General features: G+C 35.7%; 1 protein-coding gene across 1 annotated transcript; it reads right to left on the bottom strand.

Annotated features, from left to right (window-relative positions):
• Positions 1-6,536: 6,536 nt before the first annotated feature.
• On the bottom strand, positions 6,537-15,916 carry Smp_036010 (hypothetical protein; the record flags this gene model as incomplete). The annotated part of the gene is made up of 5 exons (XM_018796457.1): positions 6,537-6,920; positions 8,680-8,973; positions 10,112-10,275; positions 12,720-13,028; positions 15,742-15,916. The coding sequence occupies 5 exons, from the start codon at positions 15,914-15,916 to the stop codon at positions 6,537-6,539; spliced, it is 1,326 nt and encodes a 441-aa protein (XP_018651597.1).
• Between the last annotated feature and the right edge of the window lie 6,679 nt (positions 15,917-22,595).

Below are 22,595 nucleotides of genomic sequence, written 5' to 3'. Positions count from 1 at the left end.
GTTGACTAATATTCTGGCTAAAATCTGGGAGACGGCCGTAATCCCATCTGACTGGTCGCAATCACTTATTGTCCCAACATATAAGAAGGGACCAAAATCATCCTGTGATAACCATAGAAGGATTAGTCTGACTAACATAGCATCTAAAATACTAGCCTCAATAATTATCGGGCGCCTAACTAAGACTCGTGAACTCCAAACACGAGAAAATCAGGCTGGCTTCAGACCTCGTCGTGGCTGTATCGACCACATATTCACTGTTCGTCAGGTTTTAGAGCACAGACATTTTTATCGGCGTCCGAAAATGATAGTTTTTCTTGACTTGAAAACAGCATTTGTCTCTGTAGACCGAGAGGTTCTGTGTCAGTGTCTGTCATTAAAAGGTGTACCTGAGAAGTACATAAACCTTGTGAAAGCTCTTTACTCGAACACTACCAGTCGAGTGAGAGCTTATGGCGAACTGTCATCTGATTTGACAACCTCAAGTGGTGTCCAACAAAGCTGTCCACTATCCCCATTTTTGTTTAACTTCATTATAGACCTGTTGCTGGAAATAACACTCTCGTCGACTGAATTTTCAGGAATTGATCTCCTACCAGGAGGTTCACTTATCGACCTAGAATACGCAGATGACATAGTCCTGTTTGGTGAAGACACTGACAAAATGCAAAGTCTTCTGTTGGAACTCAGTAATAATGCCAGGATGTTTGGGATGCGTTCCTCCCCATCTAAATGTAAATTGTTACTCTAGGACTGGCCTGTGTCAACACCTGAACTAAGGATAGGGAGTGAAGTAGTCGAACGCGTCGACAACTTCACTTATCTTGGAAGTCTGATCAGCCTTAATGGGTTGGTGTCCGACAAAATCTCAGCACGGATTCCAAAAGCTCGTTTGGCTTTTGCCAACTTACGTCACCTATGGCGAAGACCAGATATCCGTCTATCAATTAAGGCACGAGTATACTGTACAGCAGTTCGCTCTGTTCTACTTTACGGCTGTGAAACATGGCCATCAAGAGTAGAAGATACTCGCAAGTTACTAGTATTTTACCACAAATGCCTTAGAAATATTGCTCGCATCTGCTGGGATCATCGGGTAAGTAATAGTGAGGTTAGACACAGGGTATTAGGGAATGATGGTAAATCAGTCGATGAGGTCATGAATCTTCATCGACTGAGATGGTTAGGCCACATGTTACGTATGCCTGAACACCGATTACCACGACGCGCTATGCTGAATAGTATTGCGGATGGTTGGAAGAGAGTTAGGGGCGGCCAAACCAAAACATGGCATCAGTGCTTGAAGTCACTAACTTCTAGTCTGAGCAATGTTCGCAGATGCAGACTACTTGGTTGGGGTCCGCGTGACTATCATAACCAATGGTTGGAGACTCTATGTGACATGGCTCAGAATCGATCACAATGGCGTAGGTGTATACACTCTTTATCTTCCCTTAAACTGTGGGATTAAAATTGCTTCCTAACTTTTTTCCTTCCTATACTATATCCTTATATACAACCTTTCTTTATATACTACCACCACTAAATTACCTACTTCTATGAATTCGGTGTTCATCTTGTTGTGCTAACGAGGTTTGGCAACTTGAACCGATGCATATATGTGCCTGGTCCTACGTTGTAGCTGACTGACTGACTATCATTAGCTTTATTTTGACCTTTGAACTATTATTATACGATTCTTGAGTTATCATCAGTCTATTGATTACTTTCCCCATCTTCACAGCCACTTTTGGCTAAATATTGTTCAAAATGTTATTTTCTATTTTATGGTTCGATGTGGTCTGTTTGGTTGGTATATAAACCCAGTATGTTTGAGAATAATGATTCATATTGCCGAGGCTTTTATTGGTGTTCTGAACTTAACTGGCTGGGCTAGGCAGATAAGAGGGGTCGATACGCACTCTAGACTGCTCATATGGTTTTCGTGTGTCACTGTCCCAATCGACAATTCGCTCTTCTCTCATTGGCGGGAATTAGCACGTTCATATATCAAATAGGACACACGCACCCAGACGTTATAACAAATAATTAAAAGTATTAAATACAACCCATTTATTAGACATTGAAAACATTCCAGATAAAATTTGTCCCGTTTTAGATCATACATATTTAAAAATAAGTAATTAAAATGGTTTCATATTTTTAAAAAAAGAAACTACGTTGAACTAACTAATCTATTTTATTGAAAATTTGAATGTGATACATTGAAAAGAATCAGTCTAAGTGAATGAATGTCGTCCCAGAGAATTCCACGTCGTGCATTATTTGCCGACTCTGGGACTGGTTGGAAAAAGCGGAGAGGAGGTCAGTGTATGACATGGTGTCGTGGCATGAAAGAAAGCTGCAGAGGGCTAGCTTCTGTTGGTCCTTCACGACTCCCTGGCTGGGGTCCGAGAGGTGGTGCAACACAGTGGCTAGAGACGTTATCAGATATGGCTCAGAATAGAAGCCAGTGGCGAGCCTGCTGTAACCTTCTTTTACTTTCTTCATAAAGAGTGGTTATAACTTTCTTAACTGAGAGAGTTCTTCTGGTTGTACATTTCAGCTCCCCCCATCATTACTCTTCGCTTTTTTTTCCTTCTTTTATATATACGTATCTTCCCCCTTTCTCCCCCTATTCTCATTATTTTGTGTGACGCATATGTATCCGGTGCCCTTTGTACCAATATGTATGTGATTAAATAAATAAATAAAGAATAATACGAGTAAGCTTTTTCTTTATTTTCATTTAAGATTAGTGATGATAAGGCTTCTAAAAGTATCAAACAAGTTAAAGTAAATTACTGATGAAGATGATGCTTTCGTAGATTCTCGAAACGTTAATTCATAGGCATTAATCTTCCTCTTTTTTGATTCATTTCAATCGACTAATTTTGTTTAATATTTAAGTGCACTTGCAAAAATGAGGGGCGATTGCAACAGAATTCATGTATTGGATGAATAGAGGTGTCACGGGAATAAGGCTGATATCATAAATATTTATGGATAAATATGAATGTCTCCTAATTACTGTTTAAAAACTTTATTTATACTTTTTAAATATTTACACCTTAAATGCTTATAAAATAAGAATTTTGTGGTAACTTCCATATTTTGTGCTGAGAATTCTTTACGGTAATCAAATATATGATGTTGAATGAAGTGAATAATATTATTATTATCTGAAATGATCTTGGTCGGAAGCAAACGAATTGAATCAGGTGTTCAGCTAGACTGTCGTTGTATCCAATTTGTTTGGAAAAGAAAATATAGCTAATATGCCCATTTTAATAAAGCATAAACCATTAGAAATTTCTTCGCAGAATGGGAGTCAGTCAGTCAATCAGCTACAACGTAGGACCAGGCACATTTATGCATCGATCCTACCATGCCAGGCAGGTCGGTCGAGCAGCGGTAAGACTAAGAGCAGCAAACCCAAGGTCCGAAGTCGTATTATTGACTGTATAGAGGTGTGACGGCAGTAAGGTGTTCCCTTCAGACAGCCAGCATAACAGCGATGCTGCCTTCCCACAAGGAGGGGTGGGGTTAGAAAAGTTCGACCCTAAAAATGCACACCTCGCCTCATCCCACGGATATCCGTCTCCGGTGGTAAGGTCCTCTGAAGAACAGAGCTAACACAAAAACTACCCACAAAAAGGTCGTGTGTGACCGACCTCAAGTAGTTGTCCCTTGGGCACTGCGGTCACACTCTCTGGTCACTAAGACCACTTCTAACCCAATTTCCTTTTAAGGTACCTCCAGAAGAACCCTTCAATGGTGCTGGAAGCCGGGAAGTGATAACTGCCTTCATACCTTTAACAGCAGAATGGGAGACTAGAATAAAACTTCTTAATTGATACTCAGTCTAATGTTTAACAAATGTGATAGTGAAAATTTATGCTAGCAATGCAAGAAAGTTTAAAACAATCGCTATGGGTATGAAAGATTGCAGAGTTAGTAAATCTCTTGCTTGCTATTTAACAGTATGATGGAGGGGAGAGGGAAAAGCAGTCTTAAACTGAATTATTAATTATCGCAGTTATTTTTCAAGCAATAACGGTGTACTTACTTTATGTTAGTATTTATCAATGACACATTGGTCATAATATCATACTAACATCAAGGTCTTACATCCACCAACTGATAAGTTACGTACATACGAACTGTCAATCATACATTGTTTTGTAATATTCACTCTGAATTTTATGGATACTGTCGGTGAGTTTACATTAGCTTCGTCATTTAAATTTAAAACTTCGTATATTAGCCTGGAGTTATTAGTGAGTAATCAGAGAACAATGCTTTCGGCGTCTCAGTACAGTGAGATAATAGTAATGAATGAACGTCTATTCAAACTTACATGTCATACACCATATGACATGCCTAGCTTTGCTCGCCACCAGTTGTAATGAGTGATTTACGATATTAAGATTGACAATCACTTACCAGTCAGGATTTTGGTAAATTGTGGAATAATTATCAGTTAAAAATACAATTACTATGACCTCATGGGAGGACACATATCCATGACATTGATCAACTGACTGGTTACATTCATCAACAATCTTTAACCTGAACTTCAATCAAATAGGTTGACTAGTCATTCATTATTGTGTTGCATTTAATGAAATAAAATGCACAACTATTTACACAAAAAATAACACAATTAACACTGAATGACTGAGTAAGCATAAAATGATCGATGTCAGTTTTGGTAAAAAAAGAAGAAACAGGTCACATTTTGTATGACTTGACATATAATTAACTCACTCAGTACCATTGAAGTATGTTTAGCCAATCAACCATAAAAAAGACAATAATGAATATAACCACTATAATAATCAATGTTTCAGAATATTCAGTCATTGTACTATTAGATCAATAATCTTCATTTAAGCTGAAACACTAATCTCTATCTCATTAAATGATACTTTTCAACTACATCGCACACTCCAAGTATAGTCAATCTAAATAGATTAATACAGTCATCAAATGAATAGATGATTTTCTTTCACAGTTGTACCGAATAGAAAACAGTTTTATAATAGAATGAATGAATGAACGAATAAATCAATCAAACTAAAGCGCGAATACATGTTTCAACTGATCTTATTGTTATAAGACAATATAATGTTAAGAAAAGACAATTACACACAACTTTTAAAAGCTTTTCTTTTGTAAACAAAATTAACAATAAACTTTTTTCTAAAAAAAAGACAATTTTAATTTTCATAGTTGAAATCATGAGTCAATTGAAGCTAGATCACCATCGAAAACCTGGAAGCACTGGACGGCCAACTCGTCCTATTATGGGACTCCTCAGCAGTGCACATCCACGATCCCGCCTCTCGAGCGAGATTCGAACCCAGGTTCTACCAGTCTCGCGCCAGAGCACTTAACCAATAGACCACTGAGCCGGCATCCAACGATGTTAATGTGTAACTTCAACCAATTCCTTGAGTTCTAGTAGGAAGCAGTGGCCAGTGGAGTTCGACCAAGTCTGTTGTAGAGATATCAACTCACTGAAGACAATTGGCGAACGGTTGCTCAAACTTCGTGGATTGGTTGAAGTTAGACATTAACACCGTTCGATGCCGGCCGGCTCAGTGGTCTATCGGTTAAGTGCTCCGGCACGAGACTGGTAGCTCCTGGGTTCGAATCTCGCGATCGTGGACGCGCACTGCTGAGGAGTCCCATAATAGGACGGAACGGCTGTCCAGTGCTTCCAGGTTTTTGATGGTGGTCTAGCTTCAATTGACTCATGATTCCAACTATGAAAATACTGAAATCTCCACAAAAAACCCCTTCGAATTTTAATTCTATTTTTTTATTTATTAAATTGAAAAAAAAAATTTATATCGAGAAAACAGCATAAAAAAACAAACAAATAAACAAACAAACAAAACAGAACAATAACACTAAACTGAAATCTTACTCAAATGTGCTCATCTTCTTTACATATCAATGTTTAAGGATGAATAAATAAGTAAATAAATAAATAAATAAGTAAATGGATATATATAAATAAATTTAATTATTTGGTATATTAATAAGTAGTATGAATAGTTTACTTAAATAATTTTACAATATTCATTAATACTACTTAAATTTATGATAAATATTAATATTTTCTAATAGAATTAGATACTACTTATTAACAGTTAGAAAAAGTAGTATCACATACGAAAGAAAAAGAAAAGAAAGAAAAAAATAAATATGGCGACGGTTATCATGATAATGATTGTGAAAGACAATAACTTGGAATCGATATTATGATTCATTATCATTCTTATTTTAAGGATTCACAATAAAGATGGAAACCTGAATTATCTAAAGTGAACATTCGAAAATAGAAGTAACTTAAAGTACGAGTGAAAATGTGATATATAATATGAGTTAGAGAGTGTATGTATGTATGTATGTATGTATGTATGTGTGTGTGTATCATCCACCTATGAGGATAACTACATATCTACGATGATTGTCTTAGTTATATATCAAAATGAACCTTGTTTAGTTTGTCTCAAAATGTTAGCCTAACTAGAAACAGATACTATTCCATTTGTTACAGTATAAGATTGTGGAGAATTAGCAAATGATTGAATTCTTGTCATTCTTGCCTTGCCTGACATCGGATGACCATTTTTATTACTATTACGACTAGTTATATGTGGTAATAGCTGTACAACATCAGTGAGTTCAGAATCATAATGATGATCAGAGATTAACTTTTCGGTACTCATTTGATCAAATGATAAATGTCTATTATGTTGAGTTTTAGAGCCATTCGATGTTGGTTTGAATGCAATAATACGACGATAAAGTTTGTTGTGCATGTCAAATGAACTGTTTGACGACGAGTAGATCGAATGTTTTGCCTGAAATAATGTTCGTAAGCTCTTCCATGAGAAATTGGAATCCTGACAAAACAGTGAGAAAAAAAACAAACAACACACTTGCAACAGCAGTAAACAAACATAATGAAGCTATAGTGAATTGTTTTGTAAATTTAAAAGTTCGAATAACATTTAAACATAACTAAATTGATGTGTATAATAGGGAATATAAGAATGAAGTGATTAGAATATTCCATTTCATTGAATCAGTTGACAATCCTACTAACCTGCAGATCATCCGTTAAGTTATAGTTCAAATAAGATAGTATTACTTGGTTAATAGATTTATGGAGATGAGTCTAGGTTTCATTGAATCTTCTAAAAGATTTATGTCAACTATGCAATCACTGAAAACCAGGATGCAGTAAACATTAGTAGTATTTAGCTTAAAAGTGTACATTCAGGATCATCACAAGAATCGGGTCTTCAGGTAACATGATAAACATAGTACCTTCAGATCACCCAGTCAGGATTCAAAGACCTGCATTCTTTACCTCTATACAATATGAAATGAACATCATGTAGTATCCTTGGTAAGTTACTGTCTGCTTTTCAATCTGGTTTGACTTTCCATTGATTACGATTTTCCATGAGGACATCAAGATTATCTTTTGAAGTTAGTCAATACTTAAACAGATGATCATTGTTATAAAGACAATAACAACTAAATTCACAGTAAACGATCCCCACGAACACTTATCATAAGTATATATTTTAAAAAAACCAACTGTACTTTTTAAACTAATAACATCAAATAGAAATCTTACTCTTTACAAAAAACTAACTTTTTACCTTAAGCCATGGACAAAAAAGGTACTACGCTAATCAACGTTTGATTCTTACGCTGGTTGAAATTCTCCGAACAAGTTTCAATCAAACAAGTGTGAATCTCACAGAAATCAAGTACAAATTCTCATGAAATTGGAGATACATTTTGCTGACGAATGATAACTAACACAGTTCAAAGCTACGTGATGTTCGTTTACAGTCGCCCGATTAAGTAGATTATATATATATATATATATATATATATATATATATATATATATATATACAGGAGGAGTTAATACTAATCTGAGTCAACCCTAATTAAAAGCATATACAAAATGTCAACAAAATCTCAATAAAAAGAAAACCAGTACCCAGGCATCGAATTCCAGAGTTCATTCTCAGGAATTTTAGACTTATATCTCGTGATAGTTGATTTTTGCTAGCAAGGCATATCTTCATGATGAAAGACCTTATCACTGAACTATTTAGGATCAGCAGTTTAAATAATTAATTTCCTCACGGGGCCAGCTTATGTTTAGACAACTAAGAAAAGTGGTAATATCTTTATTACTTACATTACAACATGTATGACTTAACTCCTTCAGTATATGAACTTACATAGGATTATTGACCCAATTTTTATAATTTATAAATAGACACTTCACATCGACAAGATTACTGATGATGAAACCGACTAATTATATTTAAAGCCTTGAAAAAATGTACAACACTCTCAATGTACTAAGCGAACTAGATCAATTTGTTACACTGAATCACAACCAAAACAATTCTAACGTATAGTATCATAGAATTAGTGTTCAAAACTGCACAAATATCAATAGCACATAATTCAATTCCGTCTGACAGAGAGAGAAGTAGTGTGAAATACTTTTCGGGTTTTTGTTTTAAAAATTAGATCCTTTTTTTCATTTTTTTTTCTTCATTATTAAATTGTTTGATTCTTAGTACAAAGTTGTATACCACTTAAACAAACCAACATACTGACACTCACCTTTAGCACAGTAATCATAATAATACCTAACACTGTGAATATCAAACCGAATATTAAACCAACATAATCCATATAATCTAATGCATTCAATTCATGAAATAAAACTGTTGATGCAATAATTACAAAACCAGTAAAGAACACATATAGTAACGGTGTAATTATGCCAGTACTGAATAAATCCAGTGCTCGATTTAAATAATACATTTGTATTGTGATTGCACCAATAAGCCAGATGATCAGGAACCAAAAAAACCATGATGTGAACATCGGTGAAAAGCCAACAGTGAATGCATTCTAAAATATTTAGAATAAAATAATATTTTTGATAATTCCGTTCCATCATAAAATAGTCAATTTGAATGAAATTAATGGCGAAAACACTTTCTTATCAAGTTTCGATCTTATATATTATGAGGATGCTAATTCTACAGTTGAATGGTGGCTTGATTACCAAATTGCTCACCTTTCAATCAATAAGTAGAAGATTCGAATTCTGTCCCATTTACTTCATTTACAGTTTGTCATAATCAACGCAGGGCATAACACAAATATGCGTTGGCCCAAACTGCTATACCGTATTAGCATGATGTTTTGAAACTAATCAATCGCTAATTACATGAAAACCAACCAGGTAGTCAGCATCTACTAACATAGATCAGTTCAACAGTTAGTGACTTCGCGGAATAATATCATGTTTTTATTTGACAACTCCTAGATTCCTTCCAACTTTCTCTCACACCAGTTAACATCACTCTTAGAGTAAAGATTAGGTTCCCGTAACTAGGTGGCACCACTAGGCGTGATAACTGAAGTCTGATACTTAAAGATGAACAGGTCAATTTGTACTTTGCAAATAAGTTACATTCAAATACTCTAATTTATATACAGATTGTGAACGTATTTTGATCTGATGAGTATACACCTATAGGGAAAAACACTCAAGTGCTCTACATAACTCATCCGTAATTCAACACCCAGATAAGCAGAGCAGAACTAAGCTACTGGATTACAGTTTAATTACTATTTACAAGTAATTTAAGTATAGCCACTGATTTTGAATTGTGTAATTAAAAGGGATACGAAGGATAAATCAACAGTTCTTTTGGGAAAAAATAAAGCTTTTTTGATGGAGTTTTGTTCTCTGAGTTGAATGGTTTGGTCGTGAAGCTTTCATCGACATTATCAGCACAAACTTCAGGTAAAAGTGAAGTGTTCGAACCAATCAATATCGACGTCTACAGGACAAGCTGTGAGCCATATGTGGAGAAATTCGAACACCACTTCTACCTGAAGTTTATGCTGATGATGTCGTTCAGAAGAACGATGAAAGCTCCAAGACCAAACCATCTAGCCCAGAGAACAAAACTCCATCAAAACCATCCATCTGAGCTACAAATCTTCTCCACCAACTCAAAGCCCATTTTCTACTCACTTTTAATCCTACACCGATACCTTTACAAGTAACAACTGACAATGAACCAATACTTCCACTGACCAATGTGAAGATAATTGGGTTTGTTTTACCATAACGTGGACCCAAAATAAAAATCAATACAATGGACAATAATATAACGAATAAACTGTAGATAATGAAAGCTGAGAAGAAAAACAATCAAATATAAGAACAAAATACTTAGATAAATACATACATCAATTCAATGCGTAATGAGTCAAATATAAGAATATTGAAGTGATAACTCCAAGGTTTCAAGCTCGAAACAAGTTAATCTTTTATGAATTTTTATCTTACGTTTTGGTCAAAGTGAATGTAATTCTTCAGTTCAATAAATAGAATAAAGTGAAATGATTGATGAGAACCTACAGTCAAAAAAACCAAGTGTATTCATTTATGTAATAGGCTTTGGAATTACACTTATGATTAGACTATAGTGCTCTATGAGACCTATAAGAACAAAGGTGACATCAATGTCTTAGTGTGAAAATTGAAAGTTAATATCAAACACCCGGCTTTTAGAAAAAACATGTAGAGTGTAGTATCACTCCACATGGGTTACTCTAGATTTCAGACAGATCAATTAACTTACTGTTCTTGAGTCACATTTTAACCCTGTCAGTTGTTCGATCATTAACCTTGACTGTTTCTACATGAGCGTATGTGTGTGTATCGCTTACTCCATTTATCACAAGTCTTTAGCCCGTTTTCATCTGGCTGTAAATATTGATTCACGTACTATCAAAAGGAGTTGATACGGTTTTCTTTTCCGCCTTTCTTCGCTTTCCCGCTTCTCATTCTTACTTTCTCTCTGCATAAGCTATTGTATGAAATAAACCAATCCAGATTAATCTGTATTTGGTTTTTTATTATCTCCATCACACAAACAGGGTTAACCTGAGTGTAACATACAGAATTAAACGGAAGATCTATATTCATGGAGTATTCATACACTAGTCCGAATCGGAGTCAGATCTCGCGCAGCTAAACTGGTGAACCAACATAATAGTTAAATAAATTCTTTGAAATTACTAAGACATAATCTATTGTGATATTATGAAGTAGAAATGAGCTCGTATGAATAAAAATGCACGTCAAATACCTGTTTCTTTTGATCTAAATTGTATTGTAAACGTTAATAAATGACTAAGATTCTTCGCATTTTTAGTGATGCATTTTTAAAACAACTTATTTTTGTTTATACGAATATTCGTCAAGGTTAGAACGAATAGTTTGACAGTAATTGGGCGCCGAGTATAGAGAATTCATTATATGTGAAAAAATTATATTTGAAATAGTCTCAGCGATTGAAATATAAATAATTCCAACGTTTCGTCCAGCTAACTTGTCTGGACTTCTTCAGGAAAATAAACAAAATAAAAATCAAGGATAATTTTTGTGCTTATTGATGTAGATACTTCAAGGTAATTTAAACGTCAATCAGAGTCTGAGGTATAGCATAAATTTTAATACTATTTGGAACGTAGAGATACTATCCAAACTGAGTCAGGATTGAGTAGTTAGCAGTCTTTGAGTAAGTAGAAGTGTACTTCATTGGGAAATATCAAACTCTTTTGTAAAAGCTTCAGAGACATTGGAACGACATCATATTATATATTGAGGTATTGAGACATGTGGAACAATTTTCTGGTGTCATGAGTAAGTAATATTTCTTTGTGAGTTGAGTTGAAAATTGCTCATTATCCAAAACAAAAATAATAAAACAGATTTGTGTGCAACAAGTACAGAAAGACATAATATCGGTCAGTTTTTTCAACATACGTTTATCGATCACCTATTTCTTCCCTAATTTTGTTTAAATATTGGCCTAAAACCAATGTTTTACTATTATGGATGCTTGTTTAGTTTACCTAACTACTAAGCTGCCAGGAAAAAAACTTTCTATGCTGTGAAAGAAAAAGGCTAATCTGAGTGAGCAACCAATTTCTTCAAGTTACTGTGGAAGTTAGTCGAATATGGAAAGAGATTTTTGTTAAAGACCGACATCAACTGGAGAATTATGGAAAGTCACGGGACATTGCAACAGCGTTTCACTAACAACTTTACGTGGATGAATGGAGTATCATTGAAAAGTTTACAACTACAACTGATACAGTTATCTGTGAAGTATAAAACTTGAATAGTTAGTATTTGGTGAGTTATTTTGCTTGTTCCTCATATGTATCAGTCAAAAGATAGTTTTGTAATACATTTATTCGAAGGGATAATTCTAATTGTAAGTTCTTTCTTTCTAACTCATTCATTGATGTGATTGTCTTTCATCAATCGAAAGTAACAACCAGTAAACCACTGAATAGTATATTCTGTTTTGTATTTAAAAATACCTTAAATATGCACCCATTGAGACTCATCCATTGTAATATTGATTGTGATTTGATACTTTACTTGCACAATCACGTCAAAGTTATAAAGATCCAAATAATAAGTATTTTGTGGTCACCTCAATTTAGTCTGTTGCTATTCTAATTAGGAATTCTTATGCTTCATTGATTATGTAAAAAGGAATACGAGTAGTCATATTGGAGATAAAGTGTTATGAATGTACAATATAGAACATAAAACTTACATGGATCGGTAGCTCTTGACCACATTTCATGTAATGATGTTAAATTTTGTTCTTTTGGCGCATGTAACACAATTAAAGTTGAACCTAATATGCATACACAGCATCCAAATCCACCGATACAATTTAAATGTTCATTTAAAAAGCGTACACTTAACAGTGCACTAACAAGTACAGATAGTGCACCTAACGGTGTCACTAGTATAGCTGGAGCGAATGTATACGCTACAAAATTGGCAAATTCACCAATACCCATTAAAATGAAACCCATCCACCACATCCATTCACATAAATAACTAAGGGATCCATCACCTAGTAAAATAAATAATAAGAATAATTTAAAAAAAGCATTTATACATTAGTTTCACATAAATAACTATTGACGAGAGGATTGTAGAGATTGTCGAAGTTCTCATAACAGACTGAAATAGTCTAACTTTATTCAAATTATAAATTGACAGTATGAATCAGTTTAACATGTTCAGTTTTGTGGTCTCATCAACTGGTTTAATTTCCTTGCCATCCAGGCAGGTAAGTTTACTAGCCTTCACAGACGTGCAAAAATTCGGTTTAGAGCTAGTTAAGCAGACCTAAAATTGGTTTTGGAGATGTAATTTAATAAATTTTAAACTGAATTTATTCATTCATTGGTCATCTCTCTTGTATACATACATGTACTCATATGTACGACGGTCTATACATTTCCTTTTATGTGTGAATATAGTTAATTGATTATCATAATAAATACAGTACTGTACAAATTGAATGTTTGGGTCTTATTGACTAATATATTTGACTTTCAACTAGTACGAGTTGCAGGTCCAAACCCCACATTTCACCTACTTCGGTTTGGTCAATCACTTAATAAAAACAACCCAGGTGTTTACAGTGTGATTAAAAGTCAAGTATATATAATCCATACTTGATATTTGAGTTACAATCCATTAAATGTGAATGTAAACAACGCAATATTAAGAAATTTTAAATCAATCAAGCAAATTATTAAATCTAATTTATTTCAGAAAGACTTAGTGAAAAGAAAAAAGGTTAATTCGTGATGTTAAGGTCATTTGAATTCGAGCAAATCATTTCAAGCCAATTTATTGATTGACTCAGAAATGATAAGTTGAAAAGTAATTTTTTCTCGAACGTTTCTTTTGTGTAACTTACCAATTATTATAACTAAATACTAGAATGAATATGATTTAAGTTAAAAGCAACTTAAACAAATAAAACAATGTAGTTGGTGCTCAATAATACAATAGTACAAACAAAAGTACTCAACTCATTAATCAACTGCGAATTCGTTATTTCGACTTTAGGTTACTGTATTTCTGTTTCTAAAGACTAGTCATACTAACCGGTTAGCTAAAACAAAGTAAATAGAACGAGATTCTTAGAACGAGCACATAAAATCAATAAACCAATTTTCCAGGAAACCAACACTAAGAGAGTTATAAAGGATCATATGGCCTCAGAGACAGGATATAAAGTTGTCCAAGGTTTAGAAGAAGAATATAAAAAGTGAAGCTGCAGTAACCAATATCGACGCATTGGATTCGAGAGTTCTAACATTTCGAAGGTCAAAAATAAAAGGCATATATTTCACTTTACTTTTCATACTTGTTGAACTCATACTAGGCTTTCTTTGGTTTGTCTCTCCTTAATTCTTTTTTCGAAAGTTCTACTAAACCAGTCAGCATGTAAGCCAAACTAATCAGCGACTCAATTAAACTAACACATCTAAGGTAGCCTAATCAGTACAGGTACAAAAAATAGATGAGTGACCTAGCTTAATTACCGAGAACGACATACCTTTCCCAATGGCCCCATTTTGTTGTGAATAATAAAAGCTGTTCACTTAAAGCCAGTAGGTCATATAAACCAAGAGACCTTATCTAAATCTTGCCGCACCAGGTTACATTTCACATTCTCAAATTATGAGTAGTAATTTTCAAAGTGACGACCAATATAGTCAGATAATAATAATAGTAACACTTCCAGCGGAAAAGAAACCAGAAACAGTCTAGCTCAAAATGAACTAATGAGATCGATAAAAGTGAAGTATGAAGTAATACTTATATTCACTCATTAGCGGAATACGAAAATTGGATGAGACAGCCCGATCAAAATGCGTTTAAAGCCATGTAATCTAAATTCGTTGATCATATCTTATGACTATCATGCAGTAAATTTACCGATTATTCACTAACTACTCATTTTTGACCATGTTAATATAGATTACTTAGCAAATGTACATGACATACATATACATATCGGTACATTTTTTAGTAGATATTGAAACAATATATGTGAGGAATAAACTGTTATCTTTACGTTTTGATCACATGGGATTACCTATTAATAGTCACCAGCTTCAGTACAAAGGTTCAAGTGGATAAAGAATATGCACACTTCATTCCCTCTTTGACCATTATAACATATCAAAAAGCAGCAGTCCATGATCCACAACGAACACCTCACCTAATGAGGTAAATATACAGTCATTTATGATTAGTAAGCTACAACCAACTCATTTACAAAGTACAGTTCTGTATATGCATTCATTAGCCGACCTAAGGTATTTGACAGCTAGAGAGAAAATTCGGTTAACCATATGAAAAATGACAAAGAATGATTCAAGCGTCTAACCCAATGACTGAACCAATTGCTCAAACCATGAAGTAACTGATCCCTCATGTACGATTCTGACTCGTTATAAAAATAACACCATCTGTTCGAGTTCTGTAGAACTGGATGGAACATTTCCATGGATAGTTAAGTTACTTTGTTACTTCAGTATTATAGTTCTGAAGTGTTTGATAAATTTACTAACAGATTATAAATAAAATCCATCAAAAGGTAACACAAAAATGAATATTTCAACCTGAGTTTCCGCCTACAACACCGAATTGAATTTCACATGAAACATATTTTACTTGAAACTCTACATACACCTTACTGGCGAGTGCAGATGTCATTAAGTTTATACATAAATGAGGTCAAAATGAATGTGGTTACTTACCAGCACTTAATCCATTCCTGGAACTTCGACGAAGTGCAAGCTTTTTAAATATAAAACTAGTTCCAATAAATAAGGTCGACAATAAGGCGAGGCAAAGTCCAATATAAAAGTTAACAGGTGATTTCTGCACCATCAATGATGGTAGATAGTCTGATTTATTAACCTCAATGTACATTTTATAATATTCATAACATTCTAAAACGGTATAAAATCAAAAGGACTAAAAAATAGGACGGCCATACATAAAACTAAGGTAGGACAACAAAAAAACACAACCATTATGCGTTAAATAACTTTTCAACCCGAATTTCAGCTGCCACCTAACTGAGCTGACTAACAGATTTTAAAACAATATTTGCTGTTAAAACTTGTGCTGAAGGAGTAAATAAATCTTGTGTAGGCTTCCCTCAAACACTACCAGTCGAGTAAGAGTTTAAAGTGAATTGCCAGCCAAACTGTCAACCTCAAGTGTTGTTTTTAGCGTTTCTCGATATCTTCATTTCTATTTGATTTCGAAATATATATACTCCTACTAATAAAGTTTTCGGTACATAGCTTCGCAAGGATTTGTTCCCTCCCTCAAAAATTACAAATAGACATAAAGTATGTAAATATGCATCGTTCCATTTGGTGAAAACACTGACAAAATGCATAGTATTCCGATACTTTTGAGCAGCGATGCAACCATGCATTTGATGTGTTTCTCTCCCTCTTTATGAGAAATGTCTTTTCAGAACACTGATCAAACGGACCGAGGAACTACACCACCCTATCTAAATTGCAGTGGTCATCAGCCTTGATAGGTTGTAATCTGACGAAATCTAGACACTTATTCAGAAAGCTTGTTAGGAACATGCCAACTTGGCTCATTTTGAACGTAGTAGAGATGTCTGCCTGCCAAAAAATGACGGGCGTACTACTTAGCAGTCTTATCTAAATTATTCTGTCTGAAATTTTATCTTTCGAACTGGAACATCCGCGTAGGCAGCTAGAATTTAATAATTCTTGACATAAAACCATATATCGAGTGTTAAGGAACGGTCGAGTGAACACTATGGAAGTAAGGCACAGTATACAAAGCAAAGAGAGCTAGAAATTGTCCAGAATGCAAACCATCACAAATAACAAGTTCATTGAGAATCGTTAAAAGTGTATAAAAAACTAAAAAGATTTGCTATCATATTTGTCGAACAAATAAAGTGTACGGAAGAACAGAGAAAGCGAAAAACAAACAACTATTAAGTCTATAGATTATAGTCTACTGATCCGAGTCACTTTGGTAGATGTAGAGTACTTGGTCAGGATCCGCTTGACAACCGAGATCAGTAGCTGGAGATGGGTGGCACAACTCGGGGTTGGTCAGTGACGTAGATATATTCATTTTTTATCTCCATCCAGGTCCTGACTATCATTATTCCTTCACATGTACGATTTCATCACATTCTGTCGGACTATGATATTAATATTTGGTCTTTCTTATTATAAATCCTAATACATTAACTTCCCTCCTTTGATACTCAATAGTATTCACCTAAATTGGTTTTACTGGCATAACTAGTTTAAATACAAGTTCAATTCAGAAGTAAAACACTTCTTAACCCAAAAGTATTTACGAGGAAAGATTGTGTTCAGCTCTGAATCTAATAACAATTAATCAGATGTTTATCATGTCATAATACCATTTAGAATAGAGTTCAACTGCTTTAGTCAGTACTTTGGAATGTAGGTGATGGTTAAGGGGGTCACAAGTTCAGTTCTTACTTTTAAACTTTGCATTTTGCTTATCTTAAATTTGACTGTAATTACACCTCAATTTTACAAAAACTTTAACTGTATCAGTTAGTTAATTAACTCCGTGAGCTAGTTCCCACCACGAGTTCTGATTTGTCCAGCCAGCCATTTACCCCATATTAAATAACCGACACTCAATATATCTTAGATTTTTTTACAGCCTACCATGAGCATAGAGGACTGAGTCATCAAACAAAGACCAATAAATTTGAAATACGTTCAGTTCTTGCATGATGGTTGATACATACTGTTCAGACGTTGGTCTGCAAACTCGCCAAGTATAGTTTTAGTCCAAGATTCTGGATTGGGATAATTTTGTGGTTATTCCTAAGTAAATTACTTCTAGAACAACTCTGGGATGAAAACTTTCGAGGTAGAGCACAATGTAAAGATATAGTAACTCTCCATATCTCTTATATGGATTTATTTTAATTGTTGGACAAATATTGATAAATCAGACACTATGTGACTATTGAGTCCGTCTTACATTCCTAATAATCCTATATTTCTTATGAGTGGTTGTGACTTCCTATATACTTACTTTTGTTATCCATGCCCTTGTTGACTATATTTATGTTACTATATCTGCTTTGTTTGTATGCATGCTTGTTCACTAACTACTCTTATTTGTTGTCCACTTGCTAGCCCAAATTACTGTTTTAGCTAAATAAGTTGAGGCACAAAATTAATTAATGAATTGGTATGTCACCAACCTCAAACCCTCGTTTATCCAATATAAAATCACAGTTTTCCTGTGGATAAGCATATATGAAATACACAGCTTCTACTAAAATTTAGTATTTTGACTTTTGGTATACTGTCGTATTAACATGTTGAGTTGTGGGAATATATATGGAGGTTAACATGCGACATATATATGCATACACCACTATGATTCATCATCAATTACAGCCAAAAAAGAGTCAAAACGGTAACGTTGAAGTTAGCTTGAAGGGATTATACGTGCATTTTCCATTAACTAAATAAACGACTTAATGAACAACTCTATACCTAAGATACCTCAGGTAGTTAGCTTTGATTGCATTCCAAAAAGCTTTAAGGTTGTGTTAGCCTAGTATTTTAAACAAACATGAGACACTAAGTAAGTTAGGTTATAGCTTGAAGCGTCGAGGCTTATGTTAGGTTTGAAACAAGATATCTTGTATACACACCACATTTTCGAGTCTTACCACCGACAGGGCAATCAAAATGAAAGACTAAGGAACTACTTATAGCTATTCAGCTATTTTTAACGATACTCTATTTCATTCTAATTTTCTGTCAAATTGCATTCAAAGTGTTTGTGAACGAAAGTTGCAAATGATCGTGGATAATAAGCGCAATAAATAACCTTTCTACTGATAACAACAGTCTGAGTAAGCAAATGATGGTTTACACAATTAAGACATAGGAAACATATTACAATAAGTTCATACTCTACATATACTAGGGTAAATTACTCGAGCTATCAAAATGAGTTCAAGTTATGGGAATTCAGAGACAGAAGTTATCACAATGAAATAACACCTTTTATTAATTTAGGGAATTACAATTTCAAAGCCTACAAAGTTGCTCAGTACTAAGATGCTCACTTCTAGCAAACTATTTCCGTAACCGAACATTTGCCATCGCACTAACTCGTAAATTACTGACATAAAACAAAATAGTAAACAAACAACATTGTCCAATGATGACACAAATTAATATGGATTATAGATATTCGTGCAATTGGAATTGGTGTGATAAATTAATTTCGTCGCGGAGTTATCAATAAGCAGCCGTGACTTAATGAGCTATTGATTTTGGGGAATTATTTACAGCTACAAACCGATTCATTTCTTTGAGCTCGCTTCTTATTGTTCCGTACGGTTCCAAGTATTTGTTTATGTCTAGTGGGTGGTATTCTAGTCTCCAACGGCACTAGTTCTAGTCAGCTTGGTAGTTATTTGTGGGTTTGTATATCTTGTGGTTTGATTGGGTGAGCTTGTTTCAGGGCGGTAGGGTTTCTGAGTACCTGCAGCTATCACATTACCAGGCAAGAGGTTGTTTAGTTGAGACCAAGCATAAACTTTGTGTTCCTTCGCACTCGCATCTTGATGTTAAGGAACAGTTTTTTATCTTCAATAGCGTCCATTGGGGTTAATCTTGAAACTATCTGAGTAGTCATATTGTTGTGCATAATCATTTGATGTCAAGTGTGTTTGAGTGGTAGGTGGATTTATTTGTTTTAGGAAAGTCGGGACTTTGGGACCCAAACCCAACACCTTGCCGAGCAGTCATTTGGTTGTATATATATCGCTCGCTTTTCGAACGGGAAGTTTAGTCCTAACGTGATTTACATTTCTCAAACTTTTACTGTGTTCTTACGCAACAAAAGTACCATTTCCGATCTAAAGAATCTATTGTGAGCTATACGTTCGGTAGATTACTTCTTTTTTTGTGTTTCACTCAAATTAATAGTTAACTGTGGTTTTGCCTCAGCTCACTATCGGCTTTTTTTATAGTTTTCACGTAAAGGCTAGCTTTAGCTTATCGTTAACTGTTTTTATACATTTTTAACAGTTTTTGTTTACTGTGTTTTTTTAACGGTTCTAAATTTACTGCTTGTATTTTTAAGACAGTCTGAATCACTAGCCATGAAAAATTCATGCAAAAGACCTGGTTACCGTTTTGCTGTTACATCTGGCATGCAATGTGACAACTGTAAAGGTTGGTTCCACGAGGCATGTACGGATCTAACAGCAACAGCCTATAGCAGACTCAGTAAGTCTGATCGTAGGTGGGTATGTGTTACCTGCAACACTGATACGGTAGTTATGTTGGGTACTATCATTACTTTAGTGACAGGTCTGAGAGATAAGTTGTTTAAGGATTCGGCAAATGATAGCATCATGACGGGTAACAAAGCTGGAACGCATAGGGCAAACAAGAAAAAGGATACTGACAGGTCGGTTATCGACGGTGCTGTTAACAGCACGAGTGATGATGTGCTGAAACTCAGCACCATCTTAACATCGACTGTCATCGACTCCCTCAGTAAACTTGGGTCCCCCAGGGAAGAGTCCTTGAATGAGACAGTGGTTCCCAAAAATCCTGTAGGTGGTTGGACTCACGTTAACAGGAGTAATAAAGCCCAAGCGTCCCCGCGGAAACTGAACGTCCCAAGTATCATGCGGAAATCAATTGATGCTTTGGCTGCACAGTCTACCTCCAAGACTGTCCGCCCGGTCATCACTGAGCCCAGGAATCGAAAACGCGCCTCAAAATCCAAACAACAAGATACCAAACCTAGACGCCCTGGAAAACCTGGGAAATCAATTACGATTCGTGACGACCCTTTCATAATCATGAACCTTATTGACAACCCCGACCTTCCTCTCAGTTTGCAGGACAAAAATGATAGGATGCTCTGGGGAGAATTAAACAAGAGGCTTGAACTCCCTAGAATAGAGCCTTTGACCGTCACACGGCTCACTCGGGGGAAGGACTCTAACCACCTAAACCACCCGAGGCTGCTTCGTGTTACACTTAAGAATGCCTCCGACGTAGAGGACGTCCTGCTAGCCAGTCACTTACTGAAGTCCGATGGGAACGTAAAAATACTGCCCGACATACCGTATTCTGAACGAAATCTCATCCGGAACATCCCTAAGGAATCTCGCGAGGCGTTCTTCCGTGGACGAAATATCATTGTGCAAGGTGTGCCGGAAAATATGGACCCAACTCAAGCAAACTCTGATATTCAAAAAATGGAAATCCATTAAGCATTCCTTAAAACTCAAGAACATATTGACCCAACAGGTGACACGACTAGCCAAGAGAGACGGAGACTCTAGGCCCCGGCTGTTGAAGATAACCTTCCCCTCCTCCCACATGGCGGCTGCAACTCTGGAAGCATTTCGTGCCAATAGACGTCGGTTGCCAACTGGCATCCATATGCATCCGGATAGGCCCCACGACAGCAGGATCAAGCACAAGGGAAAGCTGGAGCTGACAATTCCACTCGTGGACTGTCTTGATCATAAAAAAAATGTGTAAAGGACAGGGACTACCAACTCGGTAAACATCGTATAGGTAGGCTACCTGTCCACTCACACACGGCTCATATAGACAAACAGGAGGAAGCTCACGCGTTCCAAGTTAAAAGCATAAACTGCCTATACACGAACGCCGCGAGCTTGCCAAACAAAATGGATGAGCTACATGAACTTAGCAGCGCTAATGATGCCCATCTGATAGGAATATCCGAAACTTGGATGACGTCTCAGTTTACGGACCAGGAGCTAGCAATAACTGGAATGTCTTTATTTCGCAACGACAGAAAAACAGGAATGGGGGGTGGGGTAGCACTATACATACGGTCATGCCTGAACACGCACCAACTTCACAACCAAGAGTTTCACAATCTTGATGAGTCAGTATGGTGCTCAGTAAGATTGTCTACCACCTTGAGGTGTCTAGTTGGGGTCATTTACAGGAAGCCCACTGCCGACCTACGACCTGAAATCGTATGCGAACTGTGACAAAAACGCCTCTCAAGCAAACCTTGCACTGGTAACATTGAAGCGCATTTTCGGCCAGTTTGACGGTAGAACCTTCCATATAATCTTCAACAGTTTTATTCGTCCCCATTTAGAGTACGGAAACATAGTATTTCCTCCCTCACTCCAAAAGGATAAGGACACTCTGGAACGTATACAACGTCGAGCCACGAAATCAGTTCGGGGACTCAAATTCAAACCTTATGAAGAGCGCCTCCAATCACTTAACCTTTACCCATTAGAGTACAGGCGTCTTAGAGGTGATCTTCTTATGACTTATAGTATCCTTAATACTTTTGGTCGTCCCCTTAAACATCTTCTTACGCTTAGTCATAACACTAACCTGAGAGGTAACACCCAGAAATTGGAGACCCTACATAGCAGAACAGACTGCAGACACAACTTCTACTCCGTTAGAGTTGTCAAGTGCTGGAATTCGCTCCCGACTGAGCTAGTCCAAGCGACCTCCCAGGAGTCTTTCAAGAGGAAACTTGACATATTCTTAAGGACTAAGGATAACAT

Source organism: Schistosoma mansoni, chromosome 4, assembly GCF_000237925.1.
Source record: "Schistosoma mansoni strain Puerto Rico chromosome 4, complete genome".
Taxonomy (NCBI): domain Eukaryota; kingdom Metazoa; phylum Platyhelminthes; class Trematoda; order Strigeidida; family Schistosomatidae; genus Schistosoma; species Schistosoma mansoni.
The sequence above is the reverse complement of the archived record's forward strand: the minus strand, read 5'-3'. Positions and strand labels throughout refer to the sequence as shown.